Genomic DNA, 21,097 nt, shown 5'->3' with positions numbered 1-21,097 from the left:
CACCATCGCGGTTTCCCGCTGTGCGTCCAACGTCGAGAAGCGACGGCCAATGGCACGGCTGCTTGCAGCCTTGCTCCTTCCGAGACGCGTCACGCCGATGTTGACGTCTGTGGTGTTGCTTCTTGTGGTGGCTGGTCTTCACCACTCCTCCACCTCACCCTCCTTGCGCGATTAAACTACCGGCGATTTACTTTTGTCGAGAATCCGGGGGTGCCATTGCGCCGTATCGTTCCTGCAGTAGTGTCTCGGGCCAAAAGGTTAGTCGAAGCCTCTGACTAGACCCTGGGCCTTTCACCCGCACGCGCCATCGAGATGCGCGTTTGAGCAGGTGCTGACCTTGCGACACCCGCCGGCAGCTCCTCCTTCAATTTCACTTGCACTAGGACGCTGCGAGGTCCGAATTGCTGTGCCGTGCGCAGGATAGCCCGACCCAGCAAGACTGTCCGCTACGCTGCTGCAGTCCTCCATTGCTAAGATTACACGCGCGAAGTCGCAGCCACTGATATTAAGAGCCCTTCCGCCGCCCACCATGGCCACCACCATCGACGACCGGTCCCCTAATCCACCTAATACCTTGGCCCACCAAGACGGCTCTCCTGATCCCTCTGGCCGCCCATCAGTAGCCCAGTCCACCAACTCTGACCAAGCAGGACCACGCAGATCCAGCTTCAACTTTCTGCGCCGAACCAGCGGGAAGAGCTCCTCCGAAGTTCGCGGTAATAGCAGTAATCGAAGCACTTCAATCGGCAAGATGAGCAGGAAGCAGAAGCAACTCGCCCAGGAGGAGGCTCTTCGCAAGCAGCGTGAAGCTACCATGCTGCCTAAGCAGCCGCCGCGCCTGCCTTCTCACTCGGCCCTTCCTCAAATTGCCACGTTTGGAGGTGAAGACGCCCGTCCAGACTCCATTGCCATTGTCTCCAACAAAGCTGGCACCTACAACCCCAGCGCCCACAACTTCAGCCGACCCTCAACCGACACCTACAGGATGGCGCCTATCCCCAGCTCCAGCCCCGCTGTGGCGCCGCCCGTGCCTGGTTCCTCGCAGTCCAACTACATGGACTACGATCCTTACCCGAGGACTGAGAGTATGACCAACCGTGGTCGCTACAGCTATGCCAGCAGCCAGATCAGCACCGTCAACAGCCCCCGCCGTGTGAGGAGGAGGAAGGACCCCACGCCTTTCAAGTAGGTTCCACATCGCACCCTTCAACGTCAGCGCTAACAATTACATAGCATCCTTGTCATTGGTACCAAGGGCTGCGGAAAGTCATCGTTCATTGAGTTCCTCCGCACTGCGCTTGCACTTCCGGCTCGAAAGCGCCCACATACGCCCTCCCCACCCGCTACAGCCGTGGGTGGTGACGACTCACCTTTCACGTCAGAGTTCCTCGAGACTGAAGTAGACGGTGAGAGAGTCGGCGTCACGCTCTGGGACTCCGAGGGCTTGGAGAAGAACATTGTCGATTTCCAACTACCCATCATCACCTCTTTCCTCGAGTCCAAGTTCGAAGACACATTTAGCGAGGAGCAAAAGGTTGTACGCGCTCCAGGCGTCAAGGATACACACATTCACTGCGTCTTCCTCGTCCTGGATCCGATTCGCTTGGACCAGAACATAGCCGAGGCCCGCAAGAAGTCTAACGTCGTTAATGCTGGCAGTGCCATCTTCGGTGGTCTGGATGAGCGCCTAGATCTCAACATACTTCGCGAGCTGCAAACCAGAACGACTGTGATTCCAGTCATCAGCAAGGCAGACACAATCACCGGCGCACACATGCGCTACCTCAAGAAGACAGTCTGGGACACTATCAAGCGCGCAAAGTTGGACCCCTTGGAGGCCCTGAACCTAGACCTAGGTGACGATGACGAAGATCCCGACCGACTGGATGAGCGTGATGAGGACGAATACGAGCAGTCGTCTGAGGGCGAAGGTAAATCCGAGGTACTTAACAAGATCCTCGAGCGATCTTCCTCCGAAGCTGCGCGCTCGATTGCTTCATCTGGTTCTTCCACTAGGTCGCACTCACCTCCGACCTCGCCCCCGAGCGCCAGGAAAGGTCACAGCCGCAAACCTTCCGCCATGTCCGCCTCTATTCACAGCGAAAATGCCGAGACTCCGTTCTTGCCTCTTAGCATCATCTCGCCAGATCCTTATGACCCTGAGGTTGTCGGTCGTAGATTCCCATGGGGCTTTGCCGACCCTTACAACCCGGAGCACTGCGACTTCGTCAAGCTCAGGGAGAGTGTCTTCAGCGATTGGCGCTCCGAACTCCGCGAGGCTTCCCGTGAGCAATGGTACGAGGGCTGGAGGACCACCCGTCTGGAGAAGAGCAAACGACGAGTCGCGACTTCAGATGGGCCAGCAACCAGGGGACTCTCCGTCCCAGCGACGAATGGTCGGGCCGTCAGTGCTGGCGGCGGCCAGTATCGCCCATATCGCCCCAACGAGTTCTAGGTGCCTCGATCCTAACACTCACGCCTCTTGCCAGTCCGGCATCATCATCGAGTCAAACCAACTACGGACAACATCCACTCCACAACGAGGCCATCTAACGTTCATCCAGCGAAGCATCTTTTGATCCTTCCACATCCAGCACAACTCAAGCGGTATATGTGTACACTTGGAGGTCTCGATACCTTTTCCTATATCAGTCTGCATCTGGAAGTTTGTGTTTTTATCTGATTTTGAAATTGCGCATACCCTTTTTCGTATTGTTTAGTACCATTCTAGAGTCACGCCGTTCCGACACTGTTCATTCTGTTCAACAAGGATCCGGGTGGTCGATGTCTTTTACGCTGAGCGTAGTAGGAGCAATGCGGGATCAGCTTCAAACCTGTTTATTTAGCGAATGATTAAGATATCAGTGGAGGATTGGTAGCAAACAGATCGTAGGGGTTGAGGGGATTCGACAGAAAAATTGTATCTTATGAAACACTCGTCCTGCTTCACGAACTGTGGCTGTTAAACCTAGTATCGATCAATCTGAGCGCGCAGGGGAGAGACGTGCCGAATACCAAATTCTTGGGTTCGATGCAAAAAGCAAAGTGATTAGCGCAAAGTTTCCAGAAACATGGTCGGGATTACTCGTGGTGTTTAGGGCCGAGATACCAGTTGCCAGGTCCACTCTGACATCTCAACCAACCAATCGCCTGTTCGTACCTCGCATCGTGCATCCTGTCTTGCGCGCGGCGACCATCCTCCTGCTCCCAACGTTCGTCATTAACAACGAGACCTTCTGCATTTGCAATGGTTGCCGGTATCGCACCTTGAGCGATTTAGATATAAGACATGCGTTATGCTGTCTTTTCCATTTTGTCAGCGTTTGTTTTGACCTGCACCTTCTTCACGCTCTTCCATCTCCTACCTCACGACATTGAGATGGCTTTCTCACGCAACTATGTGCCGCTACTCGTTGCTTCCATAGCCACTACAGCGGTGGCCCAAAATGATTCAAAGGTAGATTTGGGCTGGTATGCGCCCAAGAAAAGCTGGATCAATGATATTGGCCAAGTCTTGAACGGCACGGGGACGAACGGGTTCCTGTTCAATAGCTCGCAGCTACCAGCTGGTGTGGAGTACGGAACGTACAATTGGTGTAATATGCCGCATGTGAGGAAAGAAGAGTATGTAAAGGTCAATGATGAGTTCAAGTTGGTGTACGTGGAGGTGTAAGTGTCAATGTCATTCTATTCAGGTTGAACTGGGAGCTTACAGTTGGTGTAGTATTCATCGCCATCACAAGCGCACACCTTATGCCTCCAATACCTTTCCCAAAGAGGCTTATCCCTGGGATTGCAATGACCAAGGTCTCTTCTACTATGGCGAGCCTCTAAATCCCGCTGGTAACACTTCTGCGTCAACATATTGGAGTGTCTATACCAATCCTGTTAACCCCTTCGCTGTGGCCGGCTTCAACGGATCGTGCCAGTTTCCGCAAATTACCCGTGAAGGCCTCGACGACTCCTTACAGCACGGCAAAGATCTCTACGGCGTATACCACGACATGCTCGGCTTTCTACCAGACGCCATCAACGAAAAGACAACATGGCGTGTCTCAAATAACGTCATCACTAGCCAAGTCGCCGGAATGTTGATTGAGGGCATGTACAACTCCAAAGACAACGTACCACTGCACGTTCAACCCTCCACCATCGACTCCCTAGCCCCGTCGTACTCCTGTCCAGCAGGCTCTTCTCTCTACAGCTCCTACGGTGTCGGCAGCACAGCTTCAAACTGGACTGCACACCTCAAGGCCACAGCACCACTCTTCGCTTCTCTCGACGCCATAAGCGGTGTTGCTACCGACTCTTCAGAATGGCATAATTGGTTCGATCACTACTACGACAATCTCTCCGCTCGTCAATGCCACGCCAAACCTTTACCCTGCAACATCACCAACCCAGATCTTTGCGTCACTCAAGAACAAGCCGATACTGTTTATCGTCTTGGTCAGTACGAGTATTCGTTCCTTTACCGCGATTCTCCGCTTTCTCTACAAGCAGCTGCAGCTTCTTACGGCGTTTTCATGGCCGAGGTTGCAGAGAATATGCGGGCTGTTCTTGCAGGCAGAGACTCCGTCGTATATCGGCATAATGTTGCGCATGACGGGTCGTTGGCTCGCTTACTTAGTTTCCTGCAGGTCGAAACTATGGTTTGGGTGGGTATGGGTTCCGAGGTTGTGTTTGAGGTCTACCAGAAGGAGGGCAAAGCGTATCTGCGTATACTTTGGGGTGGACAGGTTTTGAAGAGTTCAAATCCAAGTTTAGGAAAGATTGATATGATTGATCTGGATGTTTTCCTGGGGTATGTGGATGGGCTGGTAGGGAGGAGAGCAGATAAGGTTGTCGAAAATTGTGCGGAGTGAATGACTACCAAGTATACAATTTAGAAGCAACAGACCTCTGGATAAGGGCTTTGATACCGGTTTCCGGTGCTATGACTTCATCCTTGGCATGTATCTGGAAAACGCGTGTAGTTGCTAACGACTCCGATTCAATTACCGAGAAAGCAGATGTCAGCTAGACGTTTTTTCGACTACTTTCGAGCGAGGCTTACTAAACGTCAAGAAAGGTCTCGACTGAGATTGTAAGCTAAGCATTTGTTAGGATGCGCATGCAAAGTAAGCATGCTAAGCATGCTGTCAGCGTTCCTTCGCGACTACCTCGCCAATCAAAACGAAACGATTAGACTAGCGACCTCAGTACCTCAACGCTTCTAGGCAAAAGTCGTGATGAGGTTCCTGCCGAAAGCCGAGATTTGGAATGAGAGCGTTGCAAATCAGGTTCAGATTGCGCAAGAATACGTGCTTACTACCAAGTGTTTCCGTTGATATTTGGGTATATAGTAAAGCAAGAACCACTTCACTGTAGACTGTATACTTCCAAGGTTATTCGACTGCTTGACTCCACGCTGTTTTCAGTTGCATTTACAATTTCACACAAGGACAAGAAAGATTCCTGAAAATATACTAGATTATTAGTGAATTATGCCACTTTCTACAAATCCGGAGGTAGTAGAGACGAGCAATGGTCTTGTGAGCACCCTTCGCGGTATGGCTGGCAACGCGCCGCACAGCTTCAGACCTGGTACGTTGCTTCTACCTTATTTTCTCCTTGCTTGATGCTTTCTCGGGTCCCTCCAATATGCATGCCTATAGTTACCATCGATTCTCCGCTCCGAACATCAGCAGCTGATGTACTACAGCTCATGCGAAAGGACATCTCTTGACCGGAACCTTTACACCCAGCGCCACAGCGCCATCCCTTACAACAGCACCGCACTTCAACAACTCCTCCACACCGATAACCGTGCGCTTCTCTTCCTCCACCGGCTTCCCCAAAATTGCAGACACAGACCCCAATGCCAATCCGCGAGGCATCGCAGTTCGATTTCACCTGCCTCCTAAGGAAGACGGAACTCGGCAGCATACCGATATCGTTGCTCACTCGACACCATACTTCCCTACACGTACTGGTGCTGAGTTCTTGGAGTTTCTAAAAGCGGCAACAGGGCAGAACGCGGGAGAGGCAGTGCCCGAGTTTCTGGGCCGCCATCCGGAAACGGCAAGGTTTTTACAAGCGGCGAAGCCTAGTCCTGAGAGTTTCGCGACAGAGAAGTTCTTTGGTGTAAATGCCTTCAGGCTGGTCAAAGGGGGCAATGCTACCGTAGTCAGGTACAGAATTGTACCTGTTACTGGGGAGAAGCATCTCGACACTGAGGCGTTGAAGGAGAAATCCGACACTTATCTTTTCGATGAGTTAACTCCACGTCTGCAGTCTGGATCTATTGGATTCAAGCTACTGGCTCAGGTTGCGGATGAGGGTGACGTAACTGACAATGCGACTGAGATCTGGCCTGAGGAGAGGAAAATTGTCGAACTGGGTGAGATTCAGATCGAAAAAATCAAGGACGACGAGGAGAGCGCGAAGGAGCAGAAGAGTATCATCTTTGATCCTATCCCGCGAGTAGAGGGAGTAGAGCCAAGTGATGATCCGTTGTTGGAGGTACGCGCCAGCGTTTACCTGATATCTGGAAAGCAAAGAAGAGCTGCGGAGGAGCCGGAGAAGGCGGATAGCGTGGTCGCAACGGATGCTGCAGTGGCTGCAACATAATAGCCGGTTCTGCATGCTGTCTAGAGGGATGGATGAGAGATTTCGATGTCTTCTATTTCCTGCATAAAATACACTGTTTGTACGATCGCAGTCATATCATCTTGTGCTTACAATTGATGGCGGAGCCACTGTTCGTAGCGAAGTTGAAAGCAGGGTTTGTTTTCCTCTTGTTTGATGGTTCGAAAGATCAATGTACCGCTCCACATCCACTCTCTGTTTCGCTAATGGCGACAATGAAGGTAATAACCACAGGCTGCATTGCGACTGACCAACCGTACAATTTTAGAACTCGGGATAGTTCCATTACCTATTTTCTGGTAATCATAGCAGTTTCTTTTGAGTTCTGGAATCCTGAATCGGCGGTGGCGTAATATGTAAGGGTGCAGCCATCGCCGCAGTAACAAAGGCGGAGCCGCTGTAGCTGAGCAACCAATTCTGCACTCAACGTTAGGGCTGAGCGATCCCGGTGCAAAGGCGTGTATCATCCCATTTTAAAGCCTCTTGCCGGATTTTGCCATGTCGAGAGCCCTTGGTGATATAGCGTGTGGCTGATATCTCGGATAAGTCTGGGGTAGCTTGGAGTTGAGTGGCAGCAAAGAATGATTACGCCATCAATCGCTGAGAGTTCATGGTCATCGCATCTCACGAACAACATCGCGATGTTCAGGCTGTATCATGATTGAGAATTATATGAGGTTTACACATTGTCCTTTGTCCTCTTACCTTTCCAAAAAGAGGCTTGAGAACTCCACCACGCATTCGTAGTAAGCTTCGGGCGAAGAATGCCATTCGCCTGGAGGTCTTGGATGGGTGTGTGATGGCGTATCATGATAGGGTTTGATAGGCGAATGCTTTCTTCATTATCCAGAAATATCGCTCTCGGCCTAGTAACAGGTGTTGCGTGACCAGATGACTGCGCATAGCGGTTGGTGGTCTGTGATGCGCTCTATGATTGGTATACTCAGTAAGCGCTTTGCAGATGCTACAGCTACTCAACTTTCACCAGTATTCGAAAGTCCTGGCGACATGCTCTGATTGATATCACGAAGAATTTCAGCTACCGATTGATCGGAAGAGGGCTTTTGCGGGATTGTACATTGTCGATACAGTAGCGGGAACGATGATTGTGATGCGATGTGACGCGATACGCCATAGTCTTACATTCCCTAGCTACCCATGACGCCCGGATTCAGTTAGTACGCTTCGAAAATCCTTTGTTCAACGATAGTGATGTGCAGGTGAAATCGGAGGACGGGACGTGCGTCGAAGGAGCTGCCAAATGGGATCAAAGTGGAGCTGCGGGGAAAGATGACCTGGTATCTTGGCATCTCCCACGTCGAGCTCTTGACAACACCGCCTTCTAGATCACAAACCCTATTGGCAAATTCTCCTATGTCATGGATCATCTGTCGGTATTAGCTTTGAGGATGGCAGTTTGCCTGTACGCCATTTTCCTGGGCTCTCCATCTGTGGACGCCAGTACATCAATGCTGTTGCCAAAAGTAGCTGTCGCTTGCTGCAAACACCGTTCTTTACAAACACGGCTGTGCTAGCTAGGCATGTACCGGAGTATCTAAGGTAAGATAACAGTGGATGCCTGTGCCTTTCCAATTTATCTTGCGCTACTTCTGATTGAATATCTTTCAAACACGCACAGTATCAACACGCTACTGCTGTGCACAACACCTCATTTGTGTGAAGACATTTTCACGAACCATCCCAGTGGTCCAATCTTTTCCGCATCTTTCTCCTCCCTCTTTAGGCTTTGTACGACGTAGTGCGTAAGGGTTTCGTGTCCTTCGCTAAGCGCGTTGTACGCCGATTTACCAAGCGTCTTACATTGTTACAGGCGGAGAAGCCCACCTTCTAGACTACGCTCATAGTCTGAGTTGCATGGATCCCGCGACCCTGCGTTGTTCACACAAATCTCTTCCACGGTTGGAGGTCCTTCAAATCCCCAAGACCTGCATTACCCCACAAGGCATCGCGGCTACTCTCACGCCATACGACTTATCCCTGTTAGTCCTTATTTCGACTATGCCGGTTGTTTGCAGTCTTGAATCCCAATGCCATTGAAGCGGTGAGAGACGTCAAATAACTTCTAAGCACAAGGACGCGCATTCAGTCAGGACAAGCAGTCACTCTTAGTATTACCATCACCATCGTAGAAGGTCAAGTCCCTCTGATCTCAGCGTATTACCTACACCCTCCCGAGCAAAGTTACGCCTATGTAAAGGACTCGAAGCATGACTACTCCACTCTCTCATAGCAGAGATAATGCTATCGTGATTGCCACACGAACAGCATCCGGGCTTTCCGTCATTGGTTCAGCGTTCATCATTAGCACCTTTGTCTACTTCCCATTCTTCAGAAAACGTACGTTCTCCTACTTAACCAAAGTTCATGGGCTAATCATGCATAGCGATCAATCGTCTGGTTTTCTTCGCGACTTTCGGCAACATCTTGACCAACATAGCAACCTTGATGTCAAACGCAGTATTACCGAAGGGCTCAGAACCCCCATCCGGCCTATGCGAGCTTCAGGGACTACTCATCCAATGGTTCCTGGTCTCAGATTCTCTCTTCTGTTTATCGATGGCCACAAATGTATTTCTGGTGTTTTTCTACGGGTACGATGCTCAGCAGCTACGTCATCTAGAGAAATGGTATATCGCATGCAGTTATGGTGTTCCAGCAGTACCAGTCCTTGCGTACTTCACCCTAGACAGGACTGGACATCAAGTCATTGGGTCGGCAACTCTTTGGTGCTGGGTAGCATCTGACGTTGAATGGATGCGCATCGCGTTCTTCTACGCTCCTGCCTGGTATGTTCTGCCCTCATCATGTTAAACATCACTAATATTCCCAGGGTTGTGATCACCGTGACCATCAGTATCTACATTGTTACCGGCTACCGCATTTGGAGAAAGAGGGTTGAACTGCGATCAGTTTCTCGCGGCTCGAAACAATTCCTACGAAGAGATTCATTGACTGCCCCTATACATGATGCCGCACGGGGTTCTTTGCTCGGCATGAACAACATTATGGTAACGACACAGATCAAATGCGATTTTCAGACGCACGATACAATCTCCCGCGCAGTTTCCCCTGAGCTGGACCAAAACTCTATTAGTTCATTCGCAAGCAACCGGTTGCTTTCTAAGCCCAGCAGAATGGATGATTTGGCCACAGAATCATCATCAGCTCCTGTTCCTATCTACACGCCTAGTATCCAGATCGAGGACATCGAAGCCCAGCGAATTCTACACCAGGGCACAGCCGGAAGGAATGGGTATAGGGCAACAGTTGTTGCCGTAAGCCCCACAGCGGGCACGGCAACGGCGCCAACTACACTATGCAAATCTCGTCCTGCTATAAAGAGAACTGCTGAAGGCCACGCTGCAGCAATGGCATACTTTCAAGTGGCCTTCCTTATGTTTCTGGCCCTGTTTGTTGTCTGGCTGCCCAGCAGTATCAACCGCATGTACCAGTTCACGAAGAACCGCCCAAGCTTCGCTCTGAACGTCACCTCGGCAATCGTCTTACCTCTCCAAGGGGCCTGGAACGCCACGATATACATTTTCACCACCCGCAGGGAGTGCAGACAAGCTTGGAGTACAGTGATGTGGAAACTCAGTGGCAAGCCAAGGCCGGACCGAACATCACGAGGCACATATCGTAAGGGGGCGATGACGAGCTCACAGGACACCCGTGAATCTGCTATTGATGTTGCGTTAGACGATGTCACAAAACATAATGTCGATGTCCGTCACTCCGAGGTGTCAAACCATGATGCGATGGAACCAGAAGCCCAACCTGATCGAGAGTTCCGATGCGCCGTCAATTCTTCTCTACCTCGTGATACTACTGTAGCACTACAATAGTGCAACAGTACTCGAATGTATTCATATTCGACCATTGGTTTCTTGTACATTCGTTTTCATAGAGGTTTATTATTATCTTAGAAGTATCCACAATTACCACCTGTGTGGTTCATGTATGTCTTATGGCCTTCTCTGCTTTGGCGATTTCTGTTCATATTTTGACGTGAGAACGATGGTATTCTATTTGGGTAGACGGTGACGCATGAGATGTAGTGGTGTCCACCTGTCTTGGTATATATGGCTAAGTCGGTCATAATGTTCATAAATGCTGGAGGACTCCACCATGCGCGTTCTTACGTAGCAGTAGCCCCAAATCATCTCTTATTAATTAAAGTGAATACACAAAAGCACCATGATGTCTTGAATCACCCAACGACCTCATCTCGATCTCTTACAATGCTATCCATACCCGTCCTCCTCGGCACGAGAATACTTCTCAGAATGCAGAGCTGCCCGTTATCTGGACAAATCTTCTCCCTATTGAGCTGTTTATCAACTGGACCCGTTGGACCACCAGTAAATTTCGCCTGTCCAAACAGCTTGACCTGTCTCTTATCACTCTCAGGATACTCTTCATCACCCCACCTACCCTTGAAGTTCAGCCATGCAGTCGGCGCTTGACCATCGTATGCCGAGAAGGCGTTGTTGCCAGCATCAAACTTGTAAAAGCTGGCCGATAGCACCGGATCCCACATTACGCCTTTGTCAGTGTAGTCTTCTAGAACGCCACCAGGGAGGTTGAGATTGGGGATTGTGTGATCGTGGGTTCCAGAAATGGCGTAGTTCGCATGAGAGCCTTTGGCGGAGTAGGCAATAGGTCTGTCGCCAGACTTTTCGACGGTGTTGTAGCGAAAGGCCTGGCCGTTGGCGTGTTGAGAGTACCAGATTGCTTGGGGAGAGCCGTTTTGAAAACGGACCATGACATGCTCCCAGTCGCCTACGTGATTACCTAGAGAATTCGTATTAGAGTCGGGTGTAGTCTGGAAAAGAAGGGGAAAATGTACCGAAGTTGAGCTGGCTCCATCCAAGTACGTTACCGCCATAGTTGTAGGCGTAGAAGTACATGTAGAAGGCATCCACATTGCCGTCTCCTTTATCGTTCACAATGATAGCCGCGGTAGTTGCTCCTTCGGTCTTTCCTTGTCCGTTGGGTTTTGTGCCTTTGATCCATGTGGGATCCTTCGTCACATCATCGTTTGATGTGAGCCAGACGTCGCTGCCCATTTGGTCGAGGTTGGATGTAGTCAAAGGTTTTGAAGGGCCAGGAACTTCATTGAAGTTTACGCGGGGAGTCGTGTTATCCAGGAATGTTTGTATATCGGTAGGAAAATAGGTATCCTCTGAGTGAAGGTAGACGATTGGCGCTAAATATGTATTAGTTAGTCCTGCTACACAGCATTTGACAAATCAAGGGTGTTGGGGTATCAAGATTGCTTACCGTATTTGAGTACATAATCTGGGACCCCATTTGGTGTCTGCCTCTCCTGCAATGTAAGTGGCGCGCAGTTGGCCAGAGGCACAACCACCATAGTCAAAGCAACGAGCGATCTGAAAGCCATCGTGCCGACTTTTGAGTGTATGGCTAGGGTAGTAGATGCAAACAGAATCAGTGTCGGATTGCGCGTAGAAGCCGTCTCATGAATTAACGATTTCTTATACCAACGCCTACACCCAGCTGACTACCAACTCACCTCCCTCAGCTGCCACCAAACGAACCATTTACCCACTCATTCTCCTTCCCCATCAGTCGCATCCTAGCGACATTTCGTTTGTGCATGGCAGACATACCCTCACTAATTCGCCTATATACCCGAATGGTAATCACCTGCCCCTGCCAATAGTCGGGAAAGCCGGCACACGTGCGAACATGTTTGATGGGTGACCAAAAGGAACGTTCGAATTAGTTGGAGTTGACAGCGGGTGTGGCTTGGATGATTGGTTGTCGGGCGCTAGGGCCCTGATAGCGAGCCGGTCGTAGCGATCCGCGTGGCAGGGATGCACTGAGTTGATAGGGTGAAGGCTAAAGTGATCTGCGTCTGAAACATGATGTTCAGGTGTCAAGGCCATTACTGGTGAGCATGCAAGTGCGATAAGTTGCGATGGCGAGACTGATGCAGGAGTCGTGAGGGGTGTTGCATAGGATTGCTCGTAAGCACTTGGCTGAACATGCAGACGAAGGTCCTGTCCAAAACCATTCTCATATCTTACACCTGGCTCCTAGAATACAAAGGTTCGCGCGTACTTGCGATCCATCTCAGCGTACTCCTCCTTGAGCATTTTACTTCTGAGCTTGTTCAACCGAAGTATCACACCCTCTTCTTCACCCTCCAAGTCTTCTACTTTCTCATCCAAGTCCTTCGTGCCCTTGACCTTCCACACTAGTCCCTGCAGACCCCCGCTCTTCGCGTGATCGCGTTTTTCGCGTGCCTCAGCAGCCAGGTATGTCATGATCTTCCCCCATGACTCAAGACCAACTTCTTCGCACTTTTCGCACTTCTTGCGGAGGTCGTCGTTTGCACGTATAGGTTCAAGGGATTGCGCAAGCTTGGAAGTGGAAACAGCGTCACGCACCCAAGAGAGTCCTTGTTGGCGCTGGCCAGATGAGCTGCCAGCTGTCGCAAAAAGGATCTCGCCTATGTAGTTCTTCAAGGCAGCCTCTTCGCAACGATCGCTTTCCTTCCGGAGAAGTGGTTCGTCACCAGAAGCTGGCACATCTGGGTAGTCGGGTTCGCGCAGCAAGCTGAATAGAGTGCCGGCAAGTGTGTTGTCTTTCTTAGACTGTGCCAGAGGGACACGCTCCTCCTCCGCTTCGATGCGAGCACGAAGCAAGGATATGAATATCGGAAGCGCAGATGTGACTCTTCGTTGCTCTGCTAAGAATGTGGCCAAGTTCGTCGCGGCATAAACAATGTTTGGTGTTATTGCTTCTCTCGGCGCTGTGGATGAAAGAATGCCACTGTCGCGATCGATGACCGCCGACGGCTCAGATGTCGGCAGACCTGCAATCGCGATGTCGAGTGCCCACCTATACATCTCCTCTGCAGAATCTGGAAGCTTTCTGAAGCTGAGCCAGTCTGCGTAGCTTAATGCAGCTGATAGCCGCTGGTATGTGGTGAAGCCTTTCGAGGTGATTATCTTGAGGTAAAACGTCTCTGGCGCTTCCGCTGCGGGTGTGCGATGCTCCTCATCTGGCGGCTCGGGCATACCAGGGAGAACAGCCTTCGGTCGTGGATTCGAGGGTGACTGAATGAACTCTGGTGCCCATACATTTCTCCTCCACTTGTCCGTTACCCATCCGTCTAGTCTTTCCGCGGCATTGCCCATGCCCATTAGGACTTCATAGTACCCTTGCCGCCACTCCTCGCTTTTTGCTGTCAAGTCGAAACCTGCCTTGCCTAGGCCGGGCACTAGTATCCCTCCTTCCTCCTGATCCATCAAGCCCGCTCCATCCTTGTCCGGGTTCTCCAGTCGATTCAGCGCATATTCCAGCTCTGAGTAAACCCGCGCCCAGTTGGGGAATCCCTCTTCCTCGTTGTTCTCAGGCACCTGCCACCACTTTCCTCTCCTGAACCTGAACCTCGTGATCAGACTCCACTCATGGGGCGACGGAAAGGCCCGCTCTTGTTGCTCGCTCAATATGCCCAGACTCGCAATACTGACGCATGATGAGAGGAGAAAGATGAGAATGCTGTACCGCACACTCAATTTTGCTGTCTCTTTAATGAATTTCTTGTGGTTTGCGCTAATGGAGAAGAGACGTTGTAGTTGGCCATTGGAAAGGTGCTGGCCGGAGGGGTACAAGAACGGTAGTTGTGGCCGCGGCGAGCCTTGGTGCGCGACGAGGAATTGGCGGGGGTGTTTGTACGAAAACTGGCGTGGACATGGACGGTCGGAGGAGCGTGTTGTCGGAGGCCTCAGTGAGCCCTGTGGAAGCTTGGTTCGATGCGCCGGTGGCCGCATTATGGCTTGCGGCCAAAATACTGGTGCTCAAGGTGCGCGTTCCATCTGTGGTTTCACGCGCCAAGATAACCCTACTTTGACCGCCCTGGCAGAAAAGTTGAGAATCTCCATTCTCGTTTCGCGACGCTCCTACCTATCTACAACATTTTTGCGCGCCCACCATGTCCAAGTCTAAGATTGATACCCCCGAGAAGAAGCGCAAGCGCGACGCCGAGGTTGCAGAAGATGCACCAAAGAAGTCCAAAAAATCCAAGAAAGCCGACAATGTCGAGGATGCGCCAGTCGATGCGACCGAGGTGAAGAAGGAAAAGAAGGACAAAAAGGATAAGAAGTCCAAGAAGTCTAAGGACAATGTCGACACATCTGCTATCGACGACGCATTGGAAGATGCAAAGAAGGACAAGAAGGAAAAGAAATCCAAGAAGTCCAAGAAGTCCAAGGATGCCGATGCCTCTGAGGACGCGCCTGAGGCTGAGCTTATCGAGGAGATGAAATCTTCTGAGAACTTCATCAGTGTCAACGACGATGAGCCAATGCCCGATGCCACCGAAGACGCGCCTGCGAAGAAGGAAAAGAAGTCAAAGAAGGATAAGAAAGACAAGAAATCCAAGAAGAGCAAGGATGCTGCCACTTCCGAGGACACGCCTATGGAAGACGCAGCTGAAGACGCCTCGGCAGAAACCAACGGAGTAGATGCCGAGTCCAAGGCTGAGAAGAAGGAAAAGAAAAAGGACAAGAAGGAGAAGAAGGACAAAAAAGAAAAGAAGGCAAAGAAGGCAGCGGAAGCAGCGACCAATGGAGAAACCTCGGCTGAGGAGCCCCAGGCTGAGGCCAATGGTGACGCCGCTGCAGAAAGCGCTGAAGTAGAAGTCGAGGGTGGTGAGGAGAGGGAGATAGAGGGAGAGGAAGCCCAAGCCGCAATTGAGGCTAACAAGGGCCGTTTCATCGTCTTTGTCGGTACGTCTTGTGTATGATCCACCTATCACGACCTATCTAACGCGAGCTACCAGGCAACCTTCCCTACAGCGCTACGAAAGAGCAGATCGAGAAGCATTTCGAAAAGATCAAGCCCACCGAAGTCCGTCTCCGTACATACAAGGGCACAGAGAAGTTCATGGGCACGTGCTTCATCGAATTCGACCGCTACGACCGTATGGTGACGTGCTTGAAGAAGTACCACCACTCAGTCTTCCCAGACCCCAAGAAGAAGGAGGGCAGGAAGATCAACGTCGAGCTGAGGTAAGATTCCATTCGCGCATTCATTTCCCGCCACTATCACAATTCCGAAAGACCACCATACGAGAGATGAAGACACATACTAACTCCATATTACAGCGCAGGAGGTGGCGGCAACAGCGAAGCCCGCAAAACGAAGATCGCAGCGAAGAACGAGAAACTGCATGACGAGCGTGCCCGCGACCGTGTTAAGAAGACTGAAGTCGAAATGAAGCAGAGCGAGCGCAAGCAGAAGAAGGAAGCCAAGTCAGGCAAGAAGGGTGGTGACGATGCAGAGGCCGCCGAGCCGGAGCAACCCGACGAGGCTACTACCTTTGGCATGAACCCTGCGCGTTTGGCTATGATGCAGGGGCCTGAGCGACCCCAGCACAGGTCAAGATATTAAGGGATGGTTTGGTTGGAATTTATGAGTCGAGGGGTTCACGTTTGAGTTGATTTGCTTAGAAATCTGTTTGTTGGCTATATTAGTGGACTTGTACACGAATTGGGTTCGCGGCTTGACCTCGTCTCATGATACCATAGTTGTAGACTTTCGGAAAACGTCGAACTTATAATACTACAAGATACACGCAGCTGCAAACAGGGAAACAAAGTGCTGGAGGCAAGCAGGCATTGCGATCAAAACACAGTGTGACTCTACAACGTTGTGCCTACATGCTAGCACCAGCACGCTGATCGAATCATCAATGTTGCAAGATGGTCTTGTGCAACCGCTTTGAGTTCAAATCATAAATTTTTAATCATGCAGCTCTATTGCTGGGTAAAATGGTAGTCTAAAGGAGTGACAAAGAATTGAAAGGTGACGTGATTCCACCTCTATTAACAACGTTGCAATCATGAGGAGCGATACATGTCTGGACTTTTGTGTGGCCATCGATCCCGTAGGCCTCAGTGCTAGCTTCCGCTATACTGTAGTTTCCCGGCTTAGTAGCCACCGCCGTAGCCCTCCTTAGTGGTGCAGACTGTGGTCGTGCCAGTAGAGATGTAAGTGGTTGGCTTCTTCGCAGTTTCCGTAATGACGGCCGTAGCGGTCTTGGAGGATGTAATGGTCTCCTTAGCAGTGGAGACGCTAGTCTTGTAGGAAGTAGCGGTGGAGCTATGCAAATGTGAGCCAGAAGATCATCTTGGGCGAGGGTAGATTGACACTTACACAAATGGCACAGTCTCGCACTTGGTAGACGACTTGACTTCGCTTTCCACAACGGTGTTGTAGATGGTTGTCACAGTCGAGTAGGTTTTGGTGTCAAAGTGGGTAGTGTAGTCGGTCAGAGTCTTCGTGCTAGCACCAGTAGTGGTGTATGGGCAGGGCTCCGTAGTAGTGTGGAGCTTCTCGGTGACAGTGGTGACCGGGACGACTTCAGTCTTGGTAGACAACCAGGTAGTTTCGTACTCCCCGACACTAGAGGTGGTCCATGCAGCTATGAAGAGTTAATTCAAGACCATACAAAGCGGCGTTGGCATACATACATGCAGTGCAGGTTCCAGTCTCCTTCTCAGGGGGAGGAGCCTCATATCCGGAAGACTTAGCCGGTTGACCATAGCCGGGCAAAGCAGCAACCAGGGAAGCCGAAGCAACGAGGGTGACGAGGTTGTTGAAGAGCATTTTTGGCTAGAGATGAGAGTGATCTGGGCCGTGGGAAAGCGAGTGACGGTGTGTATAGATCTGAAGGAATGGACTATCGGATAGATCGTTGTAGACGCTGAAGGCTGATGATGATTTCGAAGGGGATCATAGATTCGCTTTATAGTTGAGCCCAGCTTATCAAAGCTCGTATCTCCAGTGTATCATCTCGCGTTTCTTGTTGAGCGTTGGGCCAAAGAAGCAATGTCGTTCTCCCGCAGCATCCGGGTGATCGACAACGCGATCCGCAGTGCCTTGTACATCTCACAGTATGGCTTAGAGAGATAGGCACTGCGGAGAATGTACTGCATGAAAACTAAGAAGAGACAGGAATAGGCCAAGCATGCTGATGCGGGCCTAGATCACGTCGTGCCATGGGAGTATACATGCATGCAGTCAGGACTCCACCATGATCTTTTAGCCCCCCGGTTGCGAGGACTACCAGTGCCAACATACTTGTTATGCATGCGTAAGCTTTGAAAACTTCTCTTAATGCGATAGACATCGAAATGCATCCCAGAGCGTTATGCGGTATGGAATGAACAATGACGAAGAAAAAAGTAGCCTGTTTCAGGGGATCAAACGGCCTGTGAGTATTTTTGTGACATGATTGTACAATAGAGTATACAGCAGTATCTTGAGAGATTCCACGAAGGAGTGCGTGATTAGAGAAACATGCCATACGTCATGCATGTTTGTCTGGTATGTTTACTCATAGTTCCATGTAAGAATCCCAGGAGCCCGGAATCCGTTGTAGTGGCTGCAGTGGCTGAACGACATGGAACCGTAGGCTGAGTCCCTCGCTCTTGATTGGAAGCTAGCGACTAGTTCGACGGAATATTCCTAGTGATGATCACTGCAGCGCTGCAGTTCAACATCGAGTCGTCTTGTCATCCAGATTCATTGTGGGGAATGATGCGTGGTACGATGCACGTGCGGCTGGAGCAATTCCGAATTCTCGATCGACGTTGTTGTTCGACAGCTAGCAATCTACGCGTCGGATTGAGTGCGTTGTGCAGATGAGAGCTTGTTTGTAGATGGCAGGGAGATGTTGTGATGCACGACGAGGGTCCAGCCATTGTGGGGTTTCTGGGCGCACGGCCCGAGACCCACCGACCGCGGCTTCCATCACAACTTTTTTGTGATGCCCGCTGGCGAACACATCGCCTCTGCCATTGCTTCACGACCCCACCTCTCTGGCTAACAACTCAACCGTTCCGGGTATCTTCGCCATACCACCTCGATTGTACGACGATCGGCAAGCGCAAATTCTAGCTCTTCGTCAGCAGAGACACGCTCGGGGGTCCGCAACGAATTCGATATGCGACGCTAGTCCTGCAGTCACACGATAGATCGCCCCAGATTACTTGCAGCACGACTGTAGTAGTTGACGTGAACTCTCCAGAAGACTCCGATCTCGAGAACGATGAGCCAACCAGCAGCTGCGCCGGCCAAACCGCCTGCACGGGCGGCTGAACGCGCGTACGAAGGCACACCTGTCACATCTCCACGATCGTTACGCCAACTTTCGATATACTTCCTTGGGAGCGCCTGCCTACTGGCATCAACTGCAATAACGCGGAAGGCTGTATGGAGACGGCAGCTTCGTGTTATGCCAAAGTTTTATGAAGCGAACACGAACCCGCACGAATACTTTAGTCCCTTCTCAGATGCCTGTCAGGCTCTGAACCTGGCAACGATGAACTGTGCCAGCGTCGGAATTATGGCACTAGGTGGTGCAATGTGGACCTTTGATATTGCCAACCTGAGAGAAGCTCGGGCAGTTCTACGGAGCCGCTTGAATTACGACCGAATCTACGAATCTGAAGATGATGTACCAAATAGCATCAGTGAGATGATAATAGCCTCCGGTCAGATGCGAATAATAGAGGAGGACGAGAAGGATGATTCTAAGAAGAACCAATAACGACTGTAGACGTGTACGAGTACGATTGTAAGAATAGTGTATGCAATGAAAAGGCTGAGGGCACTACCAGCCGCGCATGGTAACACAGCTGCGGTAATCTCTCAACGCCTCATCGGATGAGCATTCGCACCCAAGGCACAGCATCCCAAGCCTAATGAACTACTCCGCCTCATGCCAAGTCGAGATTTTTCTGTAATATCAACGTGTCGTAGATCATATAGGCTGTTGGTGTTAATGCGTCACATGCAGACTGCCGCGCTGGAATGTGGAGGATGAACGCGCCATCCTTCGATCCAGCTATATGAAAGATACCCGGTTAATCGCTTGGGAGATGGGCGTTCAACGACTCCGAATTGCTTTCGGGTCGGTCCAGAGCTCAATAGGAGGGGTACACAGACATGTCTCACAGTATTGGCTGAATGTGACATCGATGAGGGATGTCTCACTTCCAACATCCAGTCACTCAGCCATGTCTCGGCTAAAGCGGGTTTTGATGGGCGATTTTCGCGAGGCTTTGGAATTTGTGCTACTTGACTGCTGCTTGTTTTGACATCACATTGGTGCCTAGAGCCATAACCCTGGTACACAATGGTCTACGAATAGCTTTCTTCTAGTACAAGATTGGAACAGCTGCATGCTGCACACATGCAAGTTCACGTGTTCAAGTAGCTCCGTACTCGATCAACATGACGAGTGAATACATTTGTGCTCATGTCCACGACTTATGTCGTCAGCGCAAAGATAGGAACACTGGCTCAAACAAGTGCTTTTCCATTGTAATCGTGCACCATAAGCTTACATGGCTTACTCTTTCACTAAGCTTCATCATCCTGGGGCTGAAAACCCATCACCTTAACGCACCATTTTAAGGTTGATTGCTCAGCGCGACTTGTTGTATATCTTACCACCCACCCAACGGATGTCGCCCACTTGGCAGGTAGTATCACAGGATGATCCATAAAAGTTCAGCAATCGGCATATTTCCAGGTTTCAAGAGTCTATTTGGGGATGGCATCCGACTTAACGTTCTCTTCATCATGAAGGCTTTCCATCTTCCACCTTGACACCTTTTTGCCCGTCTCTATTCGCTCTCCAAACACCCTCACCCCCCTCAAACCTCTCGAGCTTCCAGATTTCAGCTTTATCCTTCGTCTCCTCCAATGCTTCCTCACCAGCTCTCCATGCCGCCTGGCGGTGCGGTGACGATACTGCAATGACAATGCTCTCCTCGCCAATTGGACATTCACCCAACTTATGAATGATGGCGATCTTAGTGCATGAATGTTTTGTGAGGATTGATGTAGCGATTTTAAAGAGTGTGTTGATGGCAAGGGGAGCGTAAGAAGTGTAGGCCAAAGATGAAACAGGCTCGTTGTTAAAAGAGTCGCGAGTCGTGCCTATGAACAGGACGGTTGCGCCTGCGGATGGAGAGCGGACAAATCTTGTTGCTGACAAGGAGTCTAGATCGTGCGGAGTGAGTTCGACATGGATGGTGTCTGTGGTCTTGGTCACAGGGTCTGACGGTATGTCCGGATTGTAAGATTGAGATTCTGTGGTTGCCATGTTGGTGAGAGACCGGCGCTATATGCCTAGGTGTTGTAGGATGATTAGCTTGTACCCTTTCAGAATCTATATCAATGCGCTACAATATACCTAGGTAGAGCAGGAAGATACAACCCCCACCATTGCCGGTTGACTTCTGCCGCGCCATAGATACCGAGCTGTGTATAGGATTCACTTACTTTTAGCGAACTTGTTATACTAGCACAATCTCAGGATTTTCGGGATGTCGACTTCGAGTGTACTGGTCCCTGCCAAAAACGTGCTGGTGAAATGTCGAAGATGCCGTCATAGCGA

The 21,097-nt window shown here is 50.6% G+C and overlaps 10 protein-coding genes across 10 annotated transcripts; 6 read left to right on the top strand and 4 right to left on the bottom strand.

Annotated features, from left to right (window-relative positions):
* Positions 1 to 165: 165 nt before the first annotated feature.
* CC77DRAFT_1015226 (hypothetical protein) lies at positions 166 to 2,941 on the top strand. The gene is made up of 3 exons (XM_018523979.1): positions 166 to 257; positions 357 to 1,185; positions 1,234 to 2,941. The coding sequence occupies exons 2-3, from the start codon at positions 530 to 532 to the stop codon at positions 2,453 to 2,455; spliced, it is 1,878 nt and encodes a 625-aa protein (XP_018391291.1). The 5' UTR covers positions 166 to 257; positions 357 to 529; the 3' UTR covers positions 2,456 to 2,941.
* Positions 2,942 to 3,379: 438 nt separating this feature from the next.
* Positions 3,380 to 4,865, top strand: CC77DRAFT_1055989 (histidine acid phosphatase-like protein; the record flags this gene model as incomplete). Its single annotated transcript, XM_018527871.1, has 2 exons — positions 3,380 to 3,669; positions 3,725 to 4,865. 2 exons carry the CDS (start codon positions 3,380 to 3,382, stop codon positions 4,863 to 4,865), a joined length of 1,431 nt encoding a protein of 476 aa, XP_018391290.1.
* A 505-nt stretch (positions 4,866 to 5,370) lies between these two features.
* On the top strand, positions 5,371 to 6,698 carry CC77DRAFT_1015224 (heme-dependent catalase). The gene is made up of 2 exons (XM_018523978.1): positions 5,371 to 5,586; positions 5,705 to 6,698. Exons 1-2 carry the CDS (start codon positions 5,553 to 5,555, stop codon positions 6,610 to 6,612), a joined length of 942 nt encoding a protein of 313 aa, XP_018391289.1. The 5' UTR covers positions 5,371 to 5,552; the 3' UTR covers positions 6,613 to 6,698.
* A 2,075-nt stretch (positions 6,699 to 8,773) lies between these two features.
* CC77DRAFT_9469 (G protein coupled receptor family protein) lies at positions 8,774 to 10,679 on the top strand. The gene is made up of 3 exons (XM_018535112.1): positions 8,774 to 8,988; positions 9,035 to 9,437; positions 9,482 to 10,679. The coding sequence occupies exons 1-3, from the start codon at positions 8,859 to 8,861 to the stop codon at positions 10,494 to 10,496; spliced, it is 1,548 nt and encodes a 515-aa protein (XP_018391288.1). The 5' UTR covers positions 8,774 to 8,858; the 3' UTR covers positions 10,497 to 10,679.
* On the bottom strand, positions 10,679 to 12,384 carry CC77DRAFT_9314 (hypothetical protein). Its single transcript, XM_018534208.1, has 3 exons — positions 11,935 to 12,384; positions 11,501 to 11,860; positions 10,679 to 11,445 (listed from the first exon to the last, which is right to left on the bottom strand). The coding sequence occupies exons 1-3, from the start codon at positions 12,053 to 12,055 to the stop codon at positions 10,862 to 10,864; spliced, it is 1,065 nt and encodes a 354-aa protein (XP_018391287.1). The 5' UTR covers positions 12,056 to 12,384; the 3' UTR covers positions 10,679 to 10,861.
* Positions 12,385 to 14,802, bottom strand: CC77DRAFT_9380 (hypothetical protein). The gene has a single exon (XM_018534584.1). The coding sequence runs from the start codon at positions 14,454 to 14,456 to the stop codon at positions 12,714 to 12,716; it is 1,743 nt and encodes a 580-aa protein (XP_018391286.1). The 5' UTR covers positions 14,457 to 14,802; the 3' UTR covers positions 12,385 to 12,713.
* CC77DRAFT_1015220 (hypothetical protein) lies at positions 14,585 to 16,343 on the top strand. Its single transcript, XM_018523977.1, has 3 exons — positions 14,585 to 15,413; positions 15,467 to 15,695; positions 15,792 to 16,343. Exons 1-3 carry the CDS (start codon positions 14,618 to 14,620, stop codon positions 16,075 to 16,077), a joined length of 1,311 nt encoding a protein of 436 aa, XP_018391285.1. The 5' UTR covers positions 14,585 to 14,617; the 3' UTR covers positions 16,078 to 16,343.
* A 273-nt stretch (positions 16,344 to 16,616) lies between these two features.
* On the bottom strand, positions 16,617 to 17,295 carry CC77DRAFT_1055983 (hypothetical protein; the record flags this gene model as incomplete). Its single annotated transcript, XM_018527870.1, has 3 exons — positions 16,617 to 16,788; positions 16,843 to 17,110; positions 17,160 to 17,295. 3 exons carry the CDS (start codon positions 17,293 to 17,295, stop codon positions 16,617 to 16,619), a joined length of 576 nt encoding a protein of 191 aa, XP_018391284.1.
* Positions 17,296 to 18,566: 1,271 nt separating this feature from the next.
* On the top strand, positions 18,567 to 19,583 carry CC77DRAFT_9478 (hypothetical protein). Its single transcript, XM_018535165.1, has one exon. It carries the CDS (start codon positions 18,740 to 18,742, stop codon positions 19,238 to 19,240), a length of 501 nt encoding a protein of 166 aa, XP_018391283.1. The 5' UTR covers positions 18,567 to 18,739; the 3' UTR covers positions 19,241 to 19,583.
* Positions 19,584 to 20,069: 486 nt separating this feature from the next.
* On the bottom strand, positions 20,070 to 21,097 carry CC77DRAFT_1045648 (Molybdopterin biosynthesis MoaE). The gene is made up of 2 exons (XM_018527414.1): positions 20,983 to 21,097; positions 20,070 to 20,829 (listed from the first exon to the last, which is right to left on the bottom strand). The coding sequence occupies exon 2, from the start codon at positions 20,801 to 20,803 to the stop codon at positions 20,276 to 20,278; it is 528 nt and encodes a 175-aa protein (XP_018391282.1). The 5' UTR covers positions 20,804 to 20,829; positions 20,983 to 21,097; the 3' UTR covers positions 20,070 to 20,275.

The sequence above is a fragment of the Alternaria alternata genome, assembly GCF_001642055.1.
Source record: "Alternaria alternata strain SRC1lrK2f unplaced genomic scaffold CC77scaffold_1, whole genome shotgun sequence".
In the NCBI taxonomy this organism is placed as follows: Eukaryota; Fungi; Ascomycota; class Dothideomycetes; order Pleosporales; family Pleosporaceae; genus Alternaria; species Alternaria alternata.
The sequence above is the reverse complement of the archived record's forward strand: the minus strand, read 5'-3'. Positions and strand labels throughout refer to the sequence as shown.

Coding starts and splice junctions, on each gene's coding strand:
- CC77DRAFT_1015226 (XM_018523979.1), top strand. CDS start 530: ATGGCCACCACCATCGACGACCGGTCCCCTAATCCACCTAATACCTTG. Junction 1,186..1,233: donor AAGGACCCCACGCCTTTCAA/GTAGGTTCCACA, acceptor ACAATTACATAG/CATCCTTGTCATTGGTACCA.
- CC77DRAFT_1015224 (XM_018523978.1), top strand. CDS start 5,553: ATGGCTGGCAACGCGCCGCACAGCTTCAGACCTG. Junction 5,587..5,704: donor GCCGCACAGCTTCAGACCTG/GTACGTTGCTTC, acceptor GATGTACTACAG/CTCATGCGAAAGGACATCTC.
- CC77DRAFT_9469 (XM_018535112.1), top strand. CDS start 8,859: ATGACTACTCCACTCTCTCATAGCAGAGATAATGCTATCGTGATTGCC. Junction 8,989..9,034: donor CTTCCCATTCTTCAGAAAAC/GTACGTTCTCCT, acceptor AATCATGCATAG/CGATCAATCGTCTGGTTTTC. Junction 9,438..9,481: donor TTCTTCTACGCTCCTGCCTG/GTATGTTCTGCC, acceptor TAATATTCCCAG/GGTTGTGATCACCGTGACCA.
- CC77DRAFT_9314 (XM_018534208.1), bottom strand. CDS start 12,055: ATGGCTTTCAGATCGCTCGTTGCTTTGACTATGGTGGTTGTGCCTCTG. Junction 11,861..11,934: donor AGATTATGTACTCAAATACG/GTAAGCAATCTT, acceptor ATACATATTTAG/CGCCAATCGTCTACCTTCAC. Junction 11,446..11,500: donor ATGGAGCCAGCTCAACTTCG/GTACATTTTCCC, acceptor CGAATTCTCTAG/GTAATCACGTAGGCGACTGG.
- CC77DRAFT_9380 (XM_018534584.1), bottom strand. CDS start 14,456: ATGCGGCCACCGGCGCATCGAACCAAGCTTCCACAGGGCTCACTGAGG.
- CC77DRAFT_1015220 (XM_018523977.1), top strand. CDS start 14,618: ATGTCCAAGTCTAAGATTGATACCCCCGAGAAGAAGCGCAAGCGCGAC. Junction 15,414..15,466: donor CCGTTTCATCGTCTTTGTCG/GTACGTCTTGTG, acceptor GCGAGCTACCAG/GCAACCTTCCCTACAGCGCT. Junction 15,696..15,791: donor AAGATCAACGTCGAGCTGAG/GTAAGATTCCAT, acceptor TCCATATTACAG/CGCAGGAGGTGGCGGCAACA.
- CC77DRAFT_9478 (XM_018535165.1), top strand. CDS start 18,740: ATGAGCCAACCAGCAGCTGCGCCGGCCAAACCGCCTGCACGGGCGGCT.
- CC77DRAFT_1045648 (XM_018527414.1), bottom strand. CDS start 20,803: ATGGCAACCACAGAATCTCAATCTTACAATCCGGACATACCGTCAGAC.